At 31.3% G+C, this 15036-nt stretch overlaps 1 protein-coding gene across 2 annotated transcripts in view; it reads right to left on the bottom strand.

Moving 5' to 3' along the window:
* LOC114324515 (dynein axonemal assembly factor 1 homolog) overlaps positions 1-15036 on the bottom strand; it is a 67770-nt gene that overhangs the window by 7446 nt on the left and 45288 nt on the right. For both annotated transcript variants that reach the window (XM_050642749.1, XM_050642750.1), the window contains exons 10-12: positions 10380-10623; positions 8514-8689; positions 8186-8397 (exon numbers count right to left, since the gene is read on the bottom strand). In XM_050642749.1, the coding sequence (XP_050498706.1) occupies positions 8186-8397; positions 8514-8689; positions 10380-10623 (632 nt within the window). The remainder of the gene's footprint in view (positions 1-8185; positions 8398-8513; positions 8690-10379; positions 10624-15036) is intronic.

Raw genomic sequence — 15036 nt, 5'->3', positions numbered from 1 at the left:
GTTAATAATCTGATTTATTTATAATTTACATTTTTAGGTATATTTTAATACATATTAAAAAGGAAGCCACATCTCGATAAAAGGTGGCTTATCGAAAAAATACATGAATGTAAAAATATAATAATAATAATAAATGAGCAAAAAAGTTTTAAAAACACTGTGTTTAACTAATGGTACCGCGTACCACAATAATAGTTTAATTGGAAAGTACACAAACATTTACGGTTAAACGCACATAACAATGATGTTCGTATCATGTTCTAAGCATATCCTACCAACATTCGTCGAAGTATATCCTTTTTAGTATATGCGTAGTACAAGCATAGCATGTACCATAAAAAAACATTCTAAATTTCATGTTATTTGCATGTGCTTCAAAGAATATTCTTGCACCGAATATACTGAGCATATTTGTGTACGTAGTATCTCGGAATGTTCGTAAAAGTTTATTCTTAGAATATACCTTAATCGAATATTCTTAGTATATGCGTAAGTATATGCAAAAGTATATGCTTAACACATTCTTGTATATACTTTTAAAATATCTTAAAAAGAATATACTGTATGTACCTATAGGAAGAAGAATAATGTTAGCCTATATGTTATCAACTTCGTTAAGAATATTAATAAAGTTTAGGTATTTTGGTAGGTACTACTGAACTATCTAATTCATTTTTTTAACCGTTTTAATTGTATGGTAAAAAAGTTTAAAACTTAATTCTATTGAAGAAAAATGAGAAATTCTCGTTTCGTTTTCAACTGAAATGAATATAATATACCATGAGTATTTTTAGGTATAATTTTATTTTTAACTACATTACATTCAGGTAAAGGTCCACGTCCACAACCAAACAACGTAAAACGGGAATCCGGAAACGGCCATTCATTGTCATTCTGACCCTTTGCATTTTGCATTGCATATTATACCTGCACAGCGGAAGGGGGTAGGTAACAAATAACAAGGGCAAAATATGAAAATAGTTTCCAGTACAGTTAGTTAGGCATTTGTGTCTACGCTGTTAGGACGAAGCGAAGACGAAGTATTTCTAGCTACAAGGATTAAAACATTTTTAAGAACATACATAAATAACTTTTTTATTTTGTTTGCCGGCAGCTTGAAGATAATATTCATATTGGTAGTTCAATATTTCCTAAATACCTAGTAAGTAAAAGTATGTATATATATATACCTATAAATTTTAGTAATTTACATACATAATATATATATTTGGCTATTATATAATATATAAGCAGCATTTTTATTTTGATGTGCACATAATAACTAAATATATTACTTATATTTTATATATACCTACTTATCCATATAATATTTATTATACATAGGTACCTATATTTTATATTTTATACTTACTTTTTACGTAATATTGTAGAATGTAATAACTACATTCTCATATGCAATTATAATATGTAAATATAATATATTAGTAGAACCTAGGATGAGATTTGGTGCTGTTGAAAACGTACTTCTGAGAAATATATAGCACATCCTTGGAATATTCTTCCCATATACTAAAAATATGTGCGATAGTACATTCTAAGTATATAACTAGAAGGTATATAGCACTTCCTTGGAATATTCTTCCCATATACTAAAAATATGTGCGATAGTACATTCTAAGTATATAAATAGAAGTTTTATAGCACCTCCTTAGAACCTTCTAAAAAGTATGTTCTTGGTATATACTAAAAAGAAGTGCAGTAGTACATTATAAGTATATACATAGAACGTTTAAGTACTGTAATGTAGTATATACTTAGTATCTTCTCTGCACATTCGCAATGGTAATTACGCATATTCTCAGTATATACTTTTTCTGAAAAGTATGTTGAAATTGTTATGTGGGAAGGAACAAAACCCCATAAAATTTTTATGGTGTGTTCAAATTTCACTGTTACTTTTTTAAGATGTTCCTTCCATAAGAATGCCACATGTCCATTTACAATAAAAAATCTCTAATAGTTTTCGATATAGGCATTGAAAAAAATAGTTCATTTTGTAACTTCAAAGAGATTTAACTTTTTTAACACGTTCGCTACCAGGGGTGTATTTAGGTTTCGTCCTGCTGACCTAACATAAATTATGACAAATTCACTAAGAAAAACCTTTTCTGATTGTAACTTACCTAATATGAGATAAAAATATGCAATTCCTGTGGGATTTTTTGATGCGGCTCATATATGAGACGCTGGTCTATAGCATAACCGGTAGTATTATAGACCATATGTCTCATATATGAGACATAAAAAACTTACAACTTTAAATAAATTTAATTATATTTATGTCACAACAGAAATAAAATAAGGTATTCTGGTAAAAAAAAAACAAAAAAACAAGAAACTAAAAAAACCAAATCTGATGTGTGTGGTAAAAAAAAAGCATTTACTGGTTGCCTTCGTGATACTCTTGAAAACATGGATCTACGCACAACCCAATCAATTGTCCAGATTTGTCTTTACATTTCTCGCAAACAAAGAATGTCAGGGTCCTTTTCTTTTTTGAGGAACAAATCCGACACCTTCTTCGTTTTTCTGCTTTTTTGGGATAATGAGATGAAGGTTTTACCTGACTTTTCCTTGATGAAAGTGGAATTTGAAGATAGTCAAGTATCAGCTGCTCCCTGAATTCTAAGTACGTAATTTTTTTTTCCTTAGCAACATTATGCAAATAGGTACCATTCCATAAGCATACATCGACAAAATGAAAAAATAATTTTAGGTACCATCTAATAGTTTTTCTGGGTGTCGTATAATATGAGAGCATTTGGTCGCTTCTATCAACACCGGACATACGTTTGTTATAGTCGACTACTACACTGGGTTTTTCTTGTTCTACTCCTCGCTTATTAGTTGTTTTTTGAGATCCAGGTCCATGCAATGTTGATATCATAAGCACATCGCGCTTGTCCTTCCACTTCAAAACCATCAAATTTTTCTTTTTTCTGAAAGTGCTCTCTCCTTTGCGTAATTTGTAGTCAATTACTACTGTTGGGTTTCCTTTCCAGTTGTTTCTCAATGTTCCTACCACATGAGTCTTGTTTTTATAAAGGAATTCTGCAAGTTTTACACTATTGTAATAATTATCTAAGTACAATGTGTGACCTTTTCCAAAATATCGCTCTGCAAGTTTTGTAACTACAGCTTGTGCATGGTCAATCTCATTGTTCACTGTGTCCTTTCCGGTATAGACTAGACACTCCAAAACAAAGCCCTCTGGGGTGCAAAGTTCATACAGCTTTATTCCGTATTTCGCACTCTTATTGGGAATATATTGGCGAAATATTAATCGTCCACGCCGAAGCAGCAAGGCTTCGTCTAAGGAGAGATCTCTTCCCACTATATAAAACTTTACGCATGTTTTCAAAAACATGGCCTGCAACTTTTTCAATTTTGTGCAAACGGGAAGTTTTTGTATCATCTTTCTTGGTAAAACACAAACACCGTAGAATCTGTTCGAATCTATTCCTCGACATGATATTTCCAAATATTGGGTGGGAATATAGTGGATTCGTACTCCAGTAGCACTTAATGTTTGTCATTTTTATGTTTCCCATTAGCATGCATAATGCGAGAAAACGGCGGAATTCATGGGGAGTAGTTGGTTTCCATTTATTCATTGTAGAATGCTTCGGTATTACATTGCCAATAACTGACAGTGCACGTAAATTAATCCACTCGCAAATTTTTTGAAACAAGTCGTCATCAAACAATAGTTCAAATATATCTTTGGGAGTACATTCTTTTGATATATCTATTTTCAAACGTTCAATTTCTGAAAAATCAAACACCTCCGGTTCATCGTCGATTTCGAGCCAGTCGCTGTCATCTTGATTATTTACTGGTGCACTGTCCATTTCAGGAACATTTTCATCAAGGTCACTAACTGCTTCATCACTGGTATGTTCCGAATCACTAACTGGATTTTGTTCTACACTAGAACCCGATTCTGATGAAGGCTTGCCGGAATCTAAAAACATTTCAGGAATTTCATCAGGTTCTAGTATATCAGAAAGACTGTCATCATTTTCTGAGTTCATAATTCGGGCCGCCTCTTCTTGAAGCTCCTTCTCTGTTAGAATAGTTCTTTTATACATCACAGCAAAACCCTGAAAAAGTTATTCTCTAGCAACATTCAAAGGGGTTTTACAACGTATGTTACGTGTAAATATGAAATAACAATACGAAGCTTCTTACCTACGAAATCTAGTAATCGCAACAGCATATGTACAAAATCTTTATTTAGAGACTATGCGGTTCATATATATGACGACTTTTTTTAGGCTTATTACTACTATTTAGAATTGGCAATAAAATAATAAGCTGGTGTAGTATTTTATTTTAGTAAACACAGCCTTTTATGATTTTCTTTCTTTGAAATAGACCATGCACCTGAAATAAGAAATATTTCGTAACATAACCTTACTTTTCAAGTTTAGACCGACAGCATTTTGTTTTATTTGTAGTAATAATCGTTGTATTGTAGTGGAATATCATACAAAATACCATACATAATACTAGGTAAAACAAACATACTTACATGGACTAAAAACAACAAAAAAACACAGCACAATTCAGAGACAATGTTGCACACGTGCTCGCTAAATTTCTACTAAACGGTAGGAGCTGCACACAGACCATCTGACTCATATATGCGCCGCACTTTTCTATAAACCACGTCTAAAACGCAATACGCTATCTCCGAACGTAACTATTTTATTCGACATTTCGAGCGGTGGGATCTCCGGCTCAAATGTGTGACGCTGGTCTGTGCGAAAAATCCGTGTGGCTCATATATGAGCCGCTTGGTAGCGAATGTGTTAATGTGCACATTTGAACTAAGGTAAGTTAGTTTTAATCGATTTATTTTTGGTCCCAGAATATGTGATTTAAATTATGACCTGAAGCGAAATACCCAGAACGCGTTGTGGGTAAACGAAAGTACTCAATTACCGAAATAAACATGTTCGCCGGAGATTGAGCAAAACCGTAATACCCATAACCCGACGTGGGTAATCTATTTTACCCACGTCGGGTTGTGGGTATTTGTAATTTGCACAAACGTCGAAAAGCCTCCAAACACAACCATACCCTACACTAATTCTATAATAACAAGTAAAATAAAATCAAAGGACCACGCAGAAACCTTATGGGAAATGGCCCTCTGTCAAATGCTCTGAAATTTTGGATTCTGGTAGTCCTTGATGTGTAGAACAAAAGACTCCATGGGCGCGTAGCTCCAAAAAATCATAGTTCTAAGATATAAGCCTCTGAAGTTATAGGTATAGTGAGGACGTTTGAGTTGAAATAAATTCATTTTCTCGAGAATGGGCGACTCTGGAGATAAATTACGAATCAGGTCAATTTTTATTTTTAAATTATAATTTTTTGGCATATATATCATACTAGTGACGTAATCCATCTGGGCGTGATGACGCAATCAATGATTTTGTTAAATAGGAGTAGGGGTCGTGTGATAGCTCATTTGAAAGGTTATTTAATTCTCTATTTACTAATATAAACATTAACATAATCATTTATACACGGTGCCCAAAATTTTTTTAATTAAATTAATTGAGACAAAAAGAAGAATGTATATAATTTATTTAATTCGAAATACATTTTACTGCTGTCATAAAACAGAAAAAAATGTTTATTTGATAAATAAATATTGTTTTTCGCTTAAACTCAATATTAAAGCTGCCACCCACCTGCCTCTTAGCAGTTTGAACATTTAATTTAGGCGAAAAGCAATGTTTATTTTTCAAATTAACATTTTTTCTGTTTTCTGAGAGCAGTAAAATGTATTTCGAATTAAATTAATTATATACATTCTTCTTTTTGTCTCAATTAATTTAATTAAAAAGAATTTTTGGACACCCTGTATAAATAATTATGTTAATGTATATATTAGTGAATAGAGAATTGAATTACCTTTCAAATGAGCTATCACACGACCCCTATTCCTTATTTAAAAATAGGGGGTGAGGGAAGTGGAAGGTAGGGGGTTGACAAATTAACATTTTTTTCTGCTTTCTGACAGCAGTAAAATGTATTTTAAATTAAATAAATTATATACATTCTTCTTCTTGTCTCAATTAATTTAATTAAAAAAAAATTTGGCCACCCTGTATAAATAATTATATTAATGTTTATATTAGTGAATAGAGAATTGAATTACCTTTCAAATGAACTATCACACGGCCCGTATTCCTATTTAAAACAATCATCGATTGCGTCATCACGCCCAGATGGATGACGTCACTAGTGTGATATATATGCCAAAAAATTATAATTTAAAAATAAAAATCGAGCTGATTCGTAATTTATCTCCAGAGTCTCCCATTCTGCAGAAAATGAATTTATTCCAACTCAAATGTCCTCACTGTACCTATAACTTCAGAGTCTTATATCTTAGAACTATGATTTTTTGGAGCTACGCGCCCATGGAGTCTTTTGTTCTACACGTCAAGGACTACCATAATCCAAAATTTCAGAGCATTTGGCAGAGGGCCATTTCCCATAAGGTTTCTGCGGGGTCCTTTTCCTTGATATTCCATTTATTTTATTAAAAAAAACTAAACAGTAAAGTACAAGTATGTTATTATCGAAAATAGAAACAAAATTATTAAACGTTTTCATACATAATTATATATACGTATTTTATAGGTTTGTGTTTTTCATACACTTTAAATTTTTATTAGAGTTCTTTTCAGAAAATATTTACTTGACTTGTTAGCACAAGGAGTGCTACGGTGTCATTTATAATTGCATTCTATATTTGATTTTACACATTTAATTTGCAAGATTTGCCCGAACAGTTCTTCTACATCCACATCTGATGAAACCTTGTTTGGATCCGAATGAAATCATTGCTTCTATACGGACATTGAGGTTCGTCAGGTAGGTACATCGATTTTATTAATAAACTTATTAGGAATTTCCTGGAACTGGTATCTAGAAAACTGTTTGTCAAGAATTCTATGATTTGTAGCAAGGGTATAGGAATCATCGTTCTTATTTATTATAGCAGCCATTACATTTCTTGGAGCTAGTCGGCCCGGATTTCGGCATTTGCGCAAACTAGAAATACCCACAACCCGACGTGGATAAAATAGATTACTCACGTCGGGTTATGAGTTATGAGTATTGTAGTTTTGCTCAATCTCCGGTGAACGTGTTTATTTCGGCAATTGAGTACTTTCGTTTACCCACGACGCGTTCTGGGTATTTCGCTTCGGCCAATGTCCGAATAAAATGTCTTGTGTGTAATTAACGTTGTCCACATCGCGAAGTGAGTAAAAATTTCGGACATTGTCCGAATTCGGAGTTTGAGCGTAACATATAGTACATGGCGATTCTGACGAATATTTTTTTTTGGACGTTAGCTTTATATTTTGGCCAAAATCGATAACTTTGAATTTTCAATAAGAAATGATTTGTAAAATTTGTAAATGTAGATTTAAACACAATTGATACCTAATTTGACGAAACCGTTTTTAGTTGTAATGGACAATGCATTTGATAATAATTGTCAAATTAAAAATACAAAACCATATCATTGGTTAAAAGCATATTAGTTATAATTATGGATTTGTTAAAGAAAACAAAATAAATTATAACAGCAGTCTCCTGCAACCAGAGCTATTACAACTCGTATACCAACCAAGGTCTTAATTATCGCTCTATCATCCAGAATTCAAGGTCATTGAATTAATTTGAAAATATTGCATAACAACTGTTAAAAATTTTTTTATAATTAATTGTTTTATTATTATTTCCACAAAATTTAAACTTCCATTCGTAGAAATCTTTGGCACATTGGACTCTTTTATTATCTACTATTGTTTTCTTAGAAAATTCTAAGTTCTCTCAGAACAAAGAAAATTGAAGGTGACATATTATGATATTATTTTATATACTGGCCGAACGAAAACGAAATAGAGGTATTTACAGGAATACTCACTCTCAGGAAAGCAATGAATACATGAATACTTATATTTATGAAAGTTTTCTAATAGACAGTCACTAAAAATATCTCTACTAAACAACTTTGTGTATACTGCACAAGAAATAGTCATTGTCTCCATAGAATTTTGTCCTATTAAATGTCTATTTTGGATATGAATCCCATTTTAATCAATTATTAAATAATTTTAAATATCCATACCTCACGATTTGATTCATCTACAACTTGACTTTGATTTTGTTGAAAAACAGAAAAATTTTGGGACATCGTTAGTTGTTTATGAGTATCTTGTATTATTATTTCACTTGGTCTTACTTCTTTTTCTGCGTAAGTAATTAGAGGTTTGGAATAAACAGGATTTTCACGGCAGGTTTTTGGATACATGATGACATCACCTTCCTCTATAATATTTCCTGAAAACAGAAAATGATAGACATTTGTTAATAATATCTAAGTATATAACATTATATATTATTACATCTGTATCTATATAGAAAATGAGTTCAAAGAGTATTTAAGTGTGGAATACCTGCAGGCTTAATTGTATACTCCTTCTCATCTTCATCTTTTCCAAGTTTCCTATTCATTGTCAATAGCTTCAGTATTCCTTCTTTCTCTTCCAGAGTTTTTTCTTGCTGTATAGGTTCCAAAATTTGTATTGTGTTATCTGGAATCTGTAACTTCCACTGTAAAATTTCTCTGTACCTAAAATATTAGGGACAAAAATTAAAATATTTAAAATATGATACCAACATGTTATACCTAAAGACAAAGAAGAATGCTTGTTCAATTCGCAATGCAGAGTTGTACCTATTCGAAATTGAAATTTAGAACAACTGAAACACATCGTGGTCAGGTTAGCCGTGGACATATTATTTGTAATGACTCATTGGCATTCTGCATTGTTAGTTATGTCTATAAGAATCACAGTAATCAGTTCCTATCATTCGTGTTTGACTTCCATTTTAAATATTGTGACATAATAAAACTGGCGTTGGTTGTTAACCATCCGTTCAAATACCTATACTCAACGTGTGAGGCAAAAAAACATTTTTTTACAGCCATAAAGGATCTTTGCTCATATATTTACAGAATCTAGAGTGTACATCAACGCTAAGGGAACATCCATAAACTACGTCGTAAAAATTTCGGACTTTCTAATACCCTCCCCCCTTCCGTCCTAAAGCGTCGTTTACAGTTGACCCCCCCCCCATACCGACGTCGCAATTGCAACTGACGACCCCCCTTTTTAGTGATTTTTTTTTTTAAATTCCATGATATTTCTGGATTTTTAAAGTTAGCTATCAAAGTTTATTTACTTTTTTCTCTCAATTCACTGTACAACTAATTAGCTTTATTGGGACAAAAGACAATACTTTTATCGGAGTTCCTATGCTTTCTTAACTGCATCATATAAATCTTGATACTTATTTTGTTTTGATTTCAATACCATTTCTTTTATTAGATAAGTATAAAAACAATGTACTAACTAAATAAAATAGAATATTTTATTTCTATTCATTCTTGTAGAATTGTTTCACACAGAGTAATCAGTAAATAAATGAACAGTTTAATATTTATTGCTTCCAGACGTTGTTCTGTATAGAGTATAGAAGCGTTTGTTGAAATACATAGAACAATGTTTTATTGTTTGTTATTCTGTACAAAACTTCTAGCAATATTATTAAGGCTGTGCGAGTGATATAAACGAAATGAAAAGTATGCGATAAAAGTAATATACCTACTAATCCTTTTTTGTTCTAAGATAGGGTAATTTTTTATATTCGTGAACATCAAACGACGTCGGATGTGCCCTCATGGTCCCCTCCCCCCTGTTGTATACCCTTCAAAGCAAAGACCCCCTCCCCCTTTTCAACGACGTAGTTTATGGATGCTCCCTAACCTGTATAATGAAGGTTTAAATAAGCTCCATCAAACAATGGGACGTCCAAAGAGACTCTCATGTGGTATCATTCTTCTGCATGACAATGCTCGTCCTCATATTGCCAAAGTAGTAGAAGAAAGTCTACAACGAAAGATATTAAAGCATCCACCCTATAGTTCTGATTTTATCTCCTTGTGAGTTTCACATCTTTATGCCACTAAAAAAGGCGTTACCGGTTAATATTTCAGTCATACTAAGAAGTATAAAATGCTGTACAAAATTTCTTCGAGCAACACCCATAAGAATTATTTAAGCAGGGTATACATCGGTTGGTGAAACGATGGTATATGTGGCTTAATTGTAGTGGTAATTCTTTGTAGATACATATATTTGCCAATAATTTTTTTTGGACCAAAAATATGTTTCAGTTGGACAAGCCTCGTATTATGATTTTTTGGTATGTGATCAAAAAATATTTTTATAAATTAAAGGCAGTATTTTTGTACTTACTCTCTACCATCATCGGTATTTTCTTCGGGTATCGATGACAGCATTCTTCTAATTTCTTCTTTAGTTTTTACTGTTTGTGGAATTATAAATTCACCCGGCCCATCGCCTTGTTGTCCCAAAGGTTTTTTTGCTTCTGTTTTGTCACTTTTATCCAATTCTACATAAAACATATTATGTGGACACTCAGTTTGTTTATTTCGTTTTGCCTTTATATCCTCGTTTATAAGATATTGAACACTAGTTTCTAAAATAAATTATAGGTATCATATTCGTAACATCAAAACTTGTTTTTTTAGCAAATCTAACATTACTGGATGTAGAAATAAAGGGCGGAGGTAAATTCCTCACCAACCAGTAAAAACATATAATCCGACAGGTATTTTCCTCACCAAATTTAAGAGTTCCTATTAATCCGGTAGGTATTTTCCTCACCAACTAACTCAGGTAATAAAATAAAAATATAGATGTAATTTAAGAATGATTATTATGAAAGCATCCAAAATGCGAATAAAAGACATTAAATTCCTTACATTATAATAATAGTTTATAATATAGATAATAAGCAAAATGTATTAGTACATTATATACCGCGGGACTGAAGTAGTAGGATTAAAAGGATTAAATGTACTTCAGTCGCAAGGTATATACGATACTTTTCGTACTTCCGGTATGATTTTATTAATTATTTCAATAATTTCAATCAGTTTTTTCTCTCTTCAACTCATTTAATAAACTGTCTTTAAAATAAGTTACCATAGTAACATTGCGTTGTGACAGTTATAATTTAGAAACATTGTCATTACTAGTGTCATTGTAAAGAAACATTGTTATTGATAATTATTGGTATCATGAGTGAAGAAGGTGTATCTGATATTGATAAAAGAGCAGCCGAAGTAGGTGAAGAATTGTTACCACCGAAATCTAGAAAACTATACGAGCAGCAGTACGATGCTTTTAAAAAGTGGTGCCGCTTAAAAAATGTGAGACAACCTACTGAAAATGCGCTGTTAGTCTACTTCGATGATAAATCAAAAGCGGTTTGTGCCTCAACTCTCTGGGCACATTACTCAATGCTGAAATCGGTTATTAACATTAGAGAAGATATTGATATAAGTAAATTTCCAAAATTATTAGCTTTTTTGAAGAGAAGAAATGAGGGATTTAAGCCAAAGAAGTCAAGAATTCTCACGTCTGAGCAGGTAGATCAGTTCTTACGGGAGGCTCCGGATGATAAATATTTAATGCTTAAGGTAAATTTGTAAATAAATAATAAAATTTAATAAATATTAACGTTAATTACCATTCTAATTAATTATATTTTTCAATAAAATATCCCTTAAATTCGTTTGTTTGTGATTTAATCGTTCCGGGAGTTTAGTCAATATTTAATCCCGGAGGGATTAAATGTGACACTTTAGTACCTGTCACAAGGGAGTGAAGTTGTCACTTTAGGCCCGGAAGTACGAAAAAATTATTATTTAATATTTACTATTATACTAAGAGACACACTTTACAAAATCCATTTCATTTTATTAGACTGATATTAATAAATTTTCTACATTTATTTTTCAATTTCAGTTTAACTTCTTTATCTTTGATAGGTTTAGCAATATGCAAACTTTAAATTTTAACATATGTATATATCTGAAATTCTTTAATTTATTCTAAGAAGATATATATGGATGGATGCGTATTATAAAACGATGAACTAAAATGCGACTGAAAAGATTCGCAAGCATTCGTAGTACGAATAACAGAAGAATTTACCTTTGCTCACAAATATAGGGAGAATATGGTATTTTCGTCTACATAAGTTTCAACTAAATAATCAACATATTATCTAAAATTTCATTTTCTGGTTTGCATGACATTAAATCAAACACAAAACAATCTGATGCGTCTTCTGGTTTTATATACAATAATATGTAAGGCCAAAAGTCTGTTTGAGCCACTTACCTGCTTCAGAATCATTTTGTATATTCTGATGTTAAATCAAGAGACTGAATTTTTCTATACCAAGCTTGGTGTAGGTGAAATCTACAACCATGTATTTCAGTGTTCGGACACATTTGAATGATTGCATTATGTATAGCCTTTTCACAATCTACAAAAATTTTACTAGGATTGATTGGTGGGAGGGGTGATCAAAAATCTTCAAAAATTGCGTTACGTAATACGTGAACGCCCCATTACGGTGCGTTACATAGGGGGGAGGGCGGGGTCAAAAATCTTCAAAAATTGCGTTACGTAATACTTGAACGCCCCCAAACTCAATTTTCAGAGCTTTAAAAATTTCTGATTTTAATAAATAAAAAAATTGTTGTAAGTTTCTGTTTTTTGTTTGGCAGTAAACAGTATATCTAATAAAGATATAATGCCCATATACATAATGCCCATTATAATGCCCATTACTTAACCCAAGACTAGTGAATAATTGCAAATAATATGTGATACAGTAAGTAATGTACCATACATACGAGAGGGGCAACATTACGAAATAAATTCAGTTTCTCTAAAATGGACGATTTTGGAGAAAAATGTCGAAACAGGTCAATTTTTATTTTTAAATTATAATTTTTTGGCCTATATTTTATACTAGTGACGTCATCCATCTGAACGTGATCACGTAGTCGATAATTTTTTTAAATGGGAATAGGGGTCGTGTGGTAGCTCACTTGAAAGGGTGTTTAATTCTCTATTCAGTAATATAAACATTAACATATTTATTTGTACAGAGTGGCCAAAAAAATAATTTTTGTATTAAATTAATTGACACAAAAAAAGAATTTATTTAATTTATTTGACTCAAAATACATTATATTGCTGCCAGAGAATAGAAAAAAATGTTTATTTGGCAAATAAACAATGCTTTTCGCTTAAATTAAATGTTCGAATTGCCTAGAGGCAGGTGAGAGGTTGTTTGAGATTTAATTTAAGTGAAAAGAAATGTTTATTTGTAAAATAAACATTTTTTCTACTTGCTACTCTGACAGCAGTACAATGCATTTTTAGTTAAATAAAGTACATACCTACATTCTTCTTTCTGCGTCAATTAATTCAATTCAAAAATTATTTTTTTGGTCACCCTGTATAAATAATGATTATATTATTGAATAGAGAATTATTTTACCTTTAAAATGAGCTACCAAAAATGACTAGTATGAAATATAGGCCACAAAATTTTAATTTAAAAATAAAAACCGACCTGTTTCGGAATTTTTTTCCAAGATCGTCCATTTTAGAGAAAATGAATTTATTCCATAATTTTTACCCTCTCTGTATAAAATTCAATGTGGCTAAAAGTCTTATATTTGTTTCACAACTAAATACAATTATCTTACTTTTGACACAGTTTATAAAGAGAAAATTTTCCCCCTTGGTTTTTTTTTGAGCACAGCTCTTCACAAATTCTTGAACCTCATCAATATTGGAAGGAGGTTTACCAGGCATCATTTTTCGTCGATAAATATATAAATATATTTTCTTATGTAACTGTCATCAATCGTAGTAATTGTTTCAGTCAAATTACCTGCAAGCTCTTGGCGTATAATTTTTGCTGGTTTTTCAGTTAGATTCTCTTCGGATTTACGTTTACAAGAGTTAGAAACAATTTTTAGATATATCTTCTGACGATTGGTTCATGATTATGTTGTAGGCTACTTCGAGATATTGTAAAATTTGCACCAATAGTAAACAATTATTTCGCACTACAAGTTGTTTTATTACACCTCCAGAACACTTCTTCACTTCTTAAAACTTTCATTTTATAAAAAATTAAATTTTCAAATACCAATAAAGGTTTACCGCAATTACTTTCTAAAACATGCCATTTTTGTCAAAATTCCAATTGTGACTAAAAATAAAATACTATAATCAATTAACTAATTATTATTATAGGTACCAACTGTAATTTTATAGTAGATAAATAATTCCCTGAATGCCTTTTAGTAAAATCTACCTGAAAAAACCATTTCGGTTTTGGTGAGGAAAATACCTGTGGGATTATAACATACCATTCCAAACGCAGGTAAAAAATTATTTTAGTGAGGAAAATACACCCGCCGGAAATAAATACGTATTTTTTAAACATCTGTCATACATACTTTTGCATTTTTTTGTAAACATGACAGCAGCACAGAGCTGCTAAAGACCATGAATGATTTTTTTAATTGTTTATCCTGAATTATCACTTTAAAGTAATAAAACTAAGCCTGGATAATTAGGGGAGTGCATATAGATTTTCACTTCGGAAAAAATCAAACAAGATAGAACTTTTTGTAATTTCATTAAGAAATGTTTAATAAACAACATATCAAAAAGTTCTACTTCAAAAGTGGGTGCTTCATTTTTTATTAAACAAATGAACTACGAAATTAAATGTTTTTTAAATAACTCCGAAAATATAAATTTTAGAAAAAACTGACTTAACCATTGAAAAATTCAGAAAATTTTACAAAAAAACCTTATATAAAGAATTTTCTAAAATTAAATCTGCATCTTCTATAATTTTTTATTTATAACGCTAAAGTCACGCTTCTCACAAACATTGGCGCACTGTAAACTAGCGTACGGCGAAGTGCACGGTTGAGTTATTTTAATGTAATTCTTTAACTAATGGATCAAATGAAATTTTACCAATTGAACCTAAAAAAAGAAT

Source organism: Diabrotica virgifera, chromosome 2, assembly GCF_917563875.1.
Source record: "Diabrotica virgifera virgifera chromosome 2, PGI_DIABVI_V3a".
NCBI classification, from domain to species: domain Eukaryota; kingdom Metazoa; phylum Arthropoda; class Insecta; order Coleoptera; family Chrysomelidae; genus Diabrotica; species Diabrotica virgifera.
The sequence above is the reverse complement of the archived record's forward strand: the minus strand, read 5'-3'. Positions and strand labels throughout refer to the sequence as shown.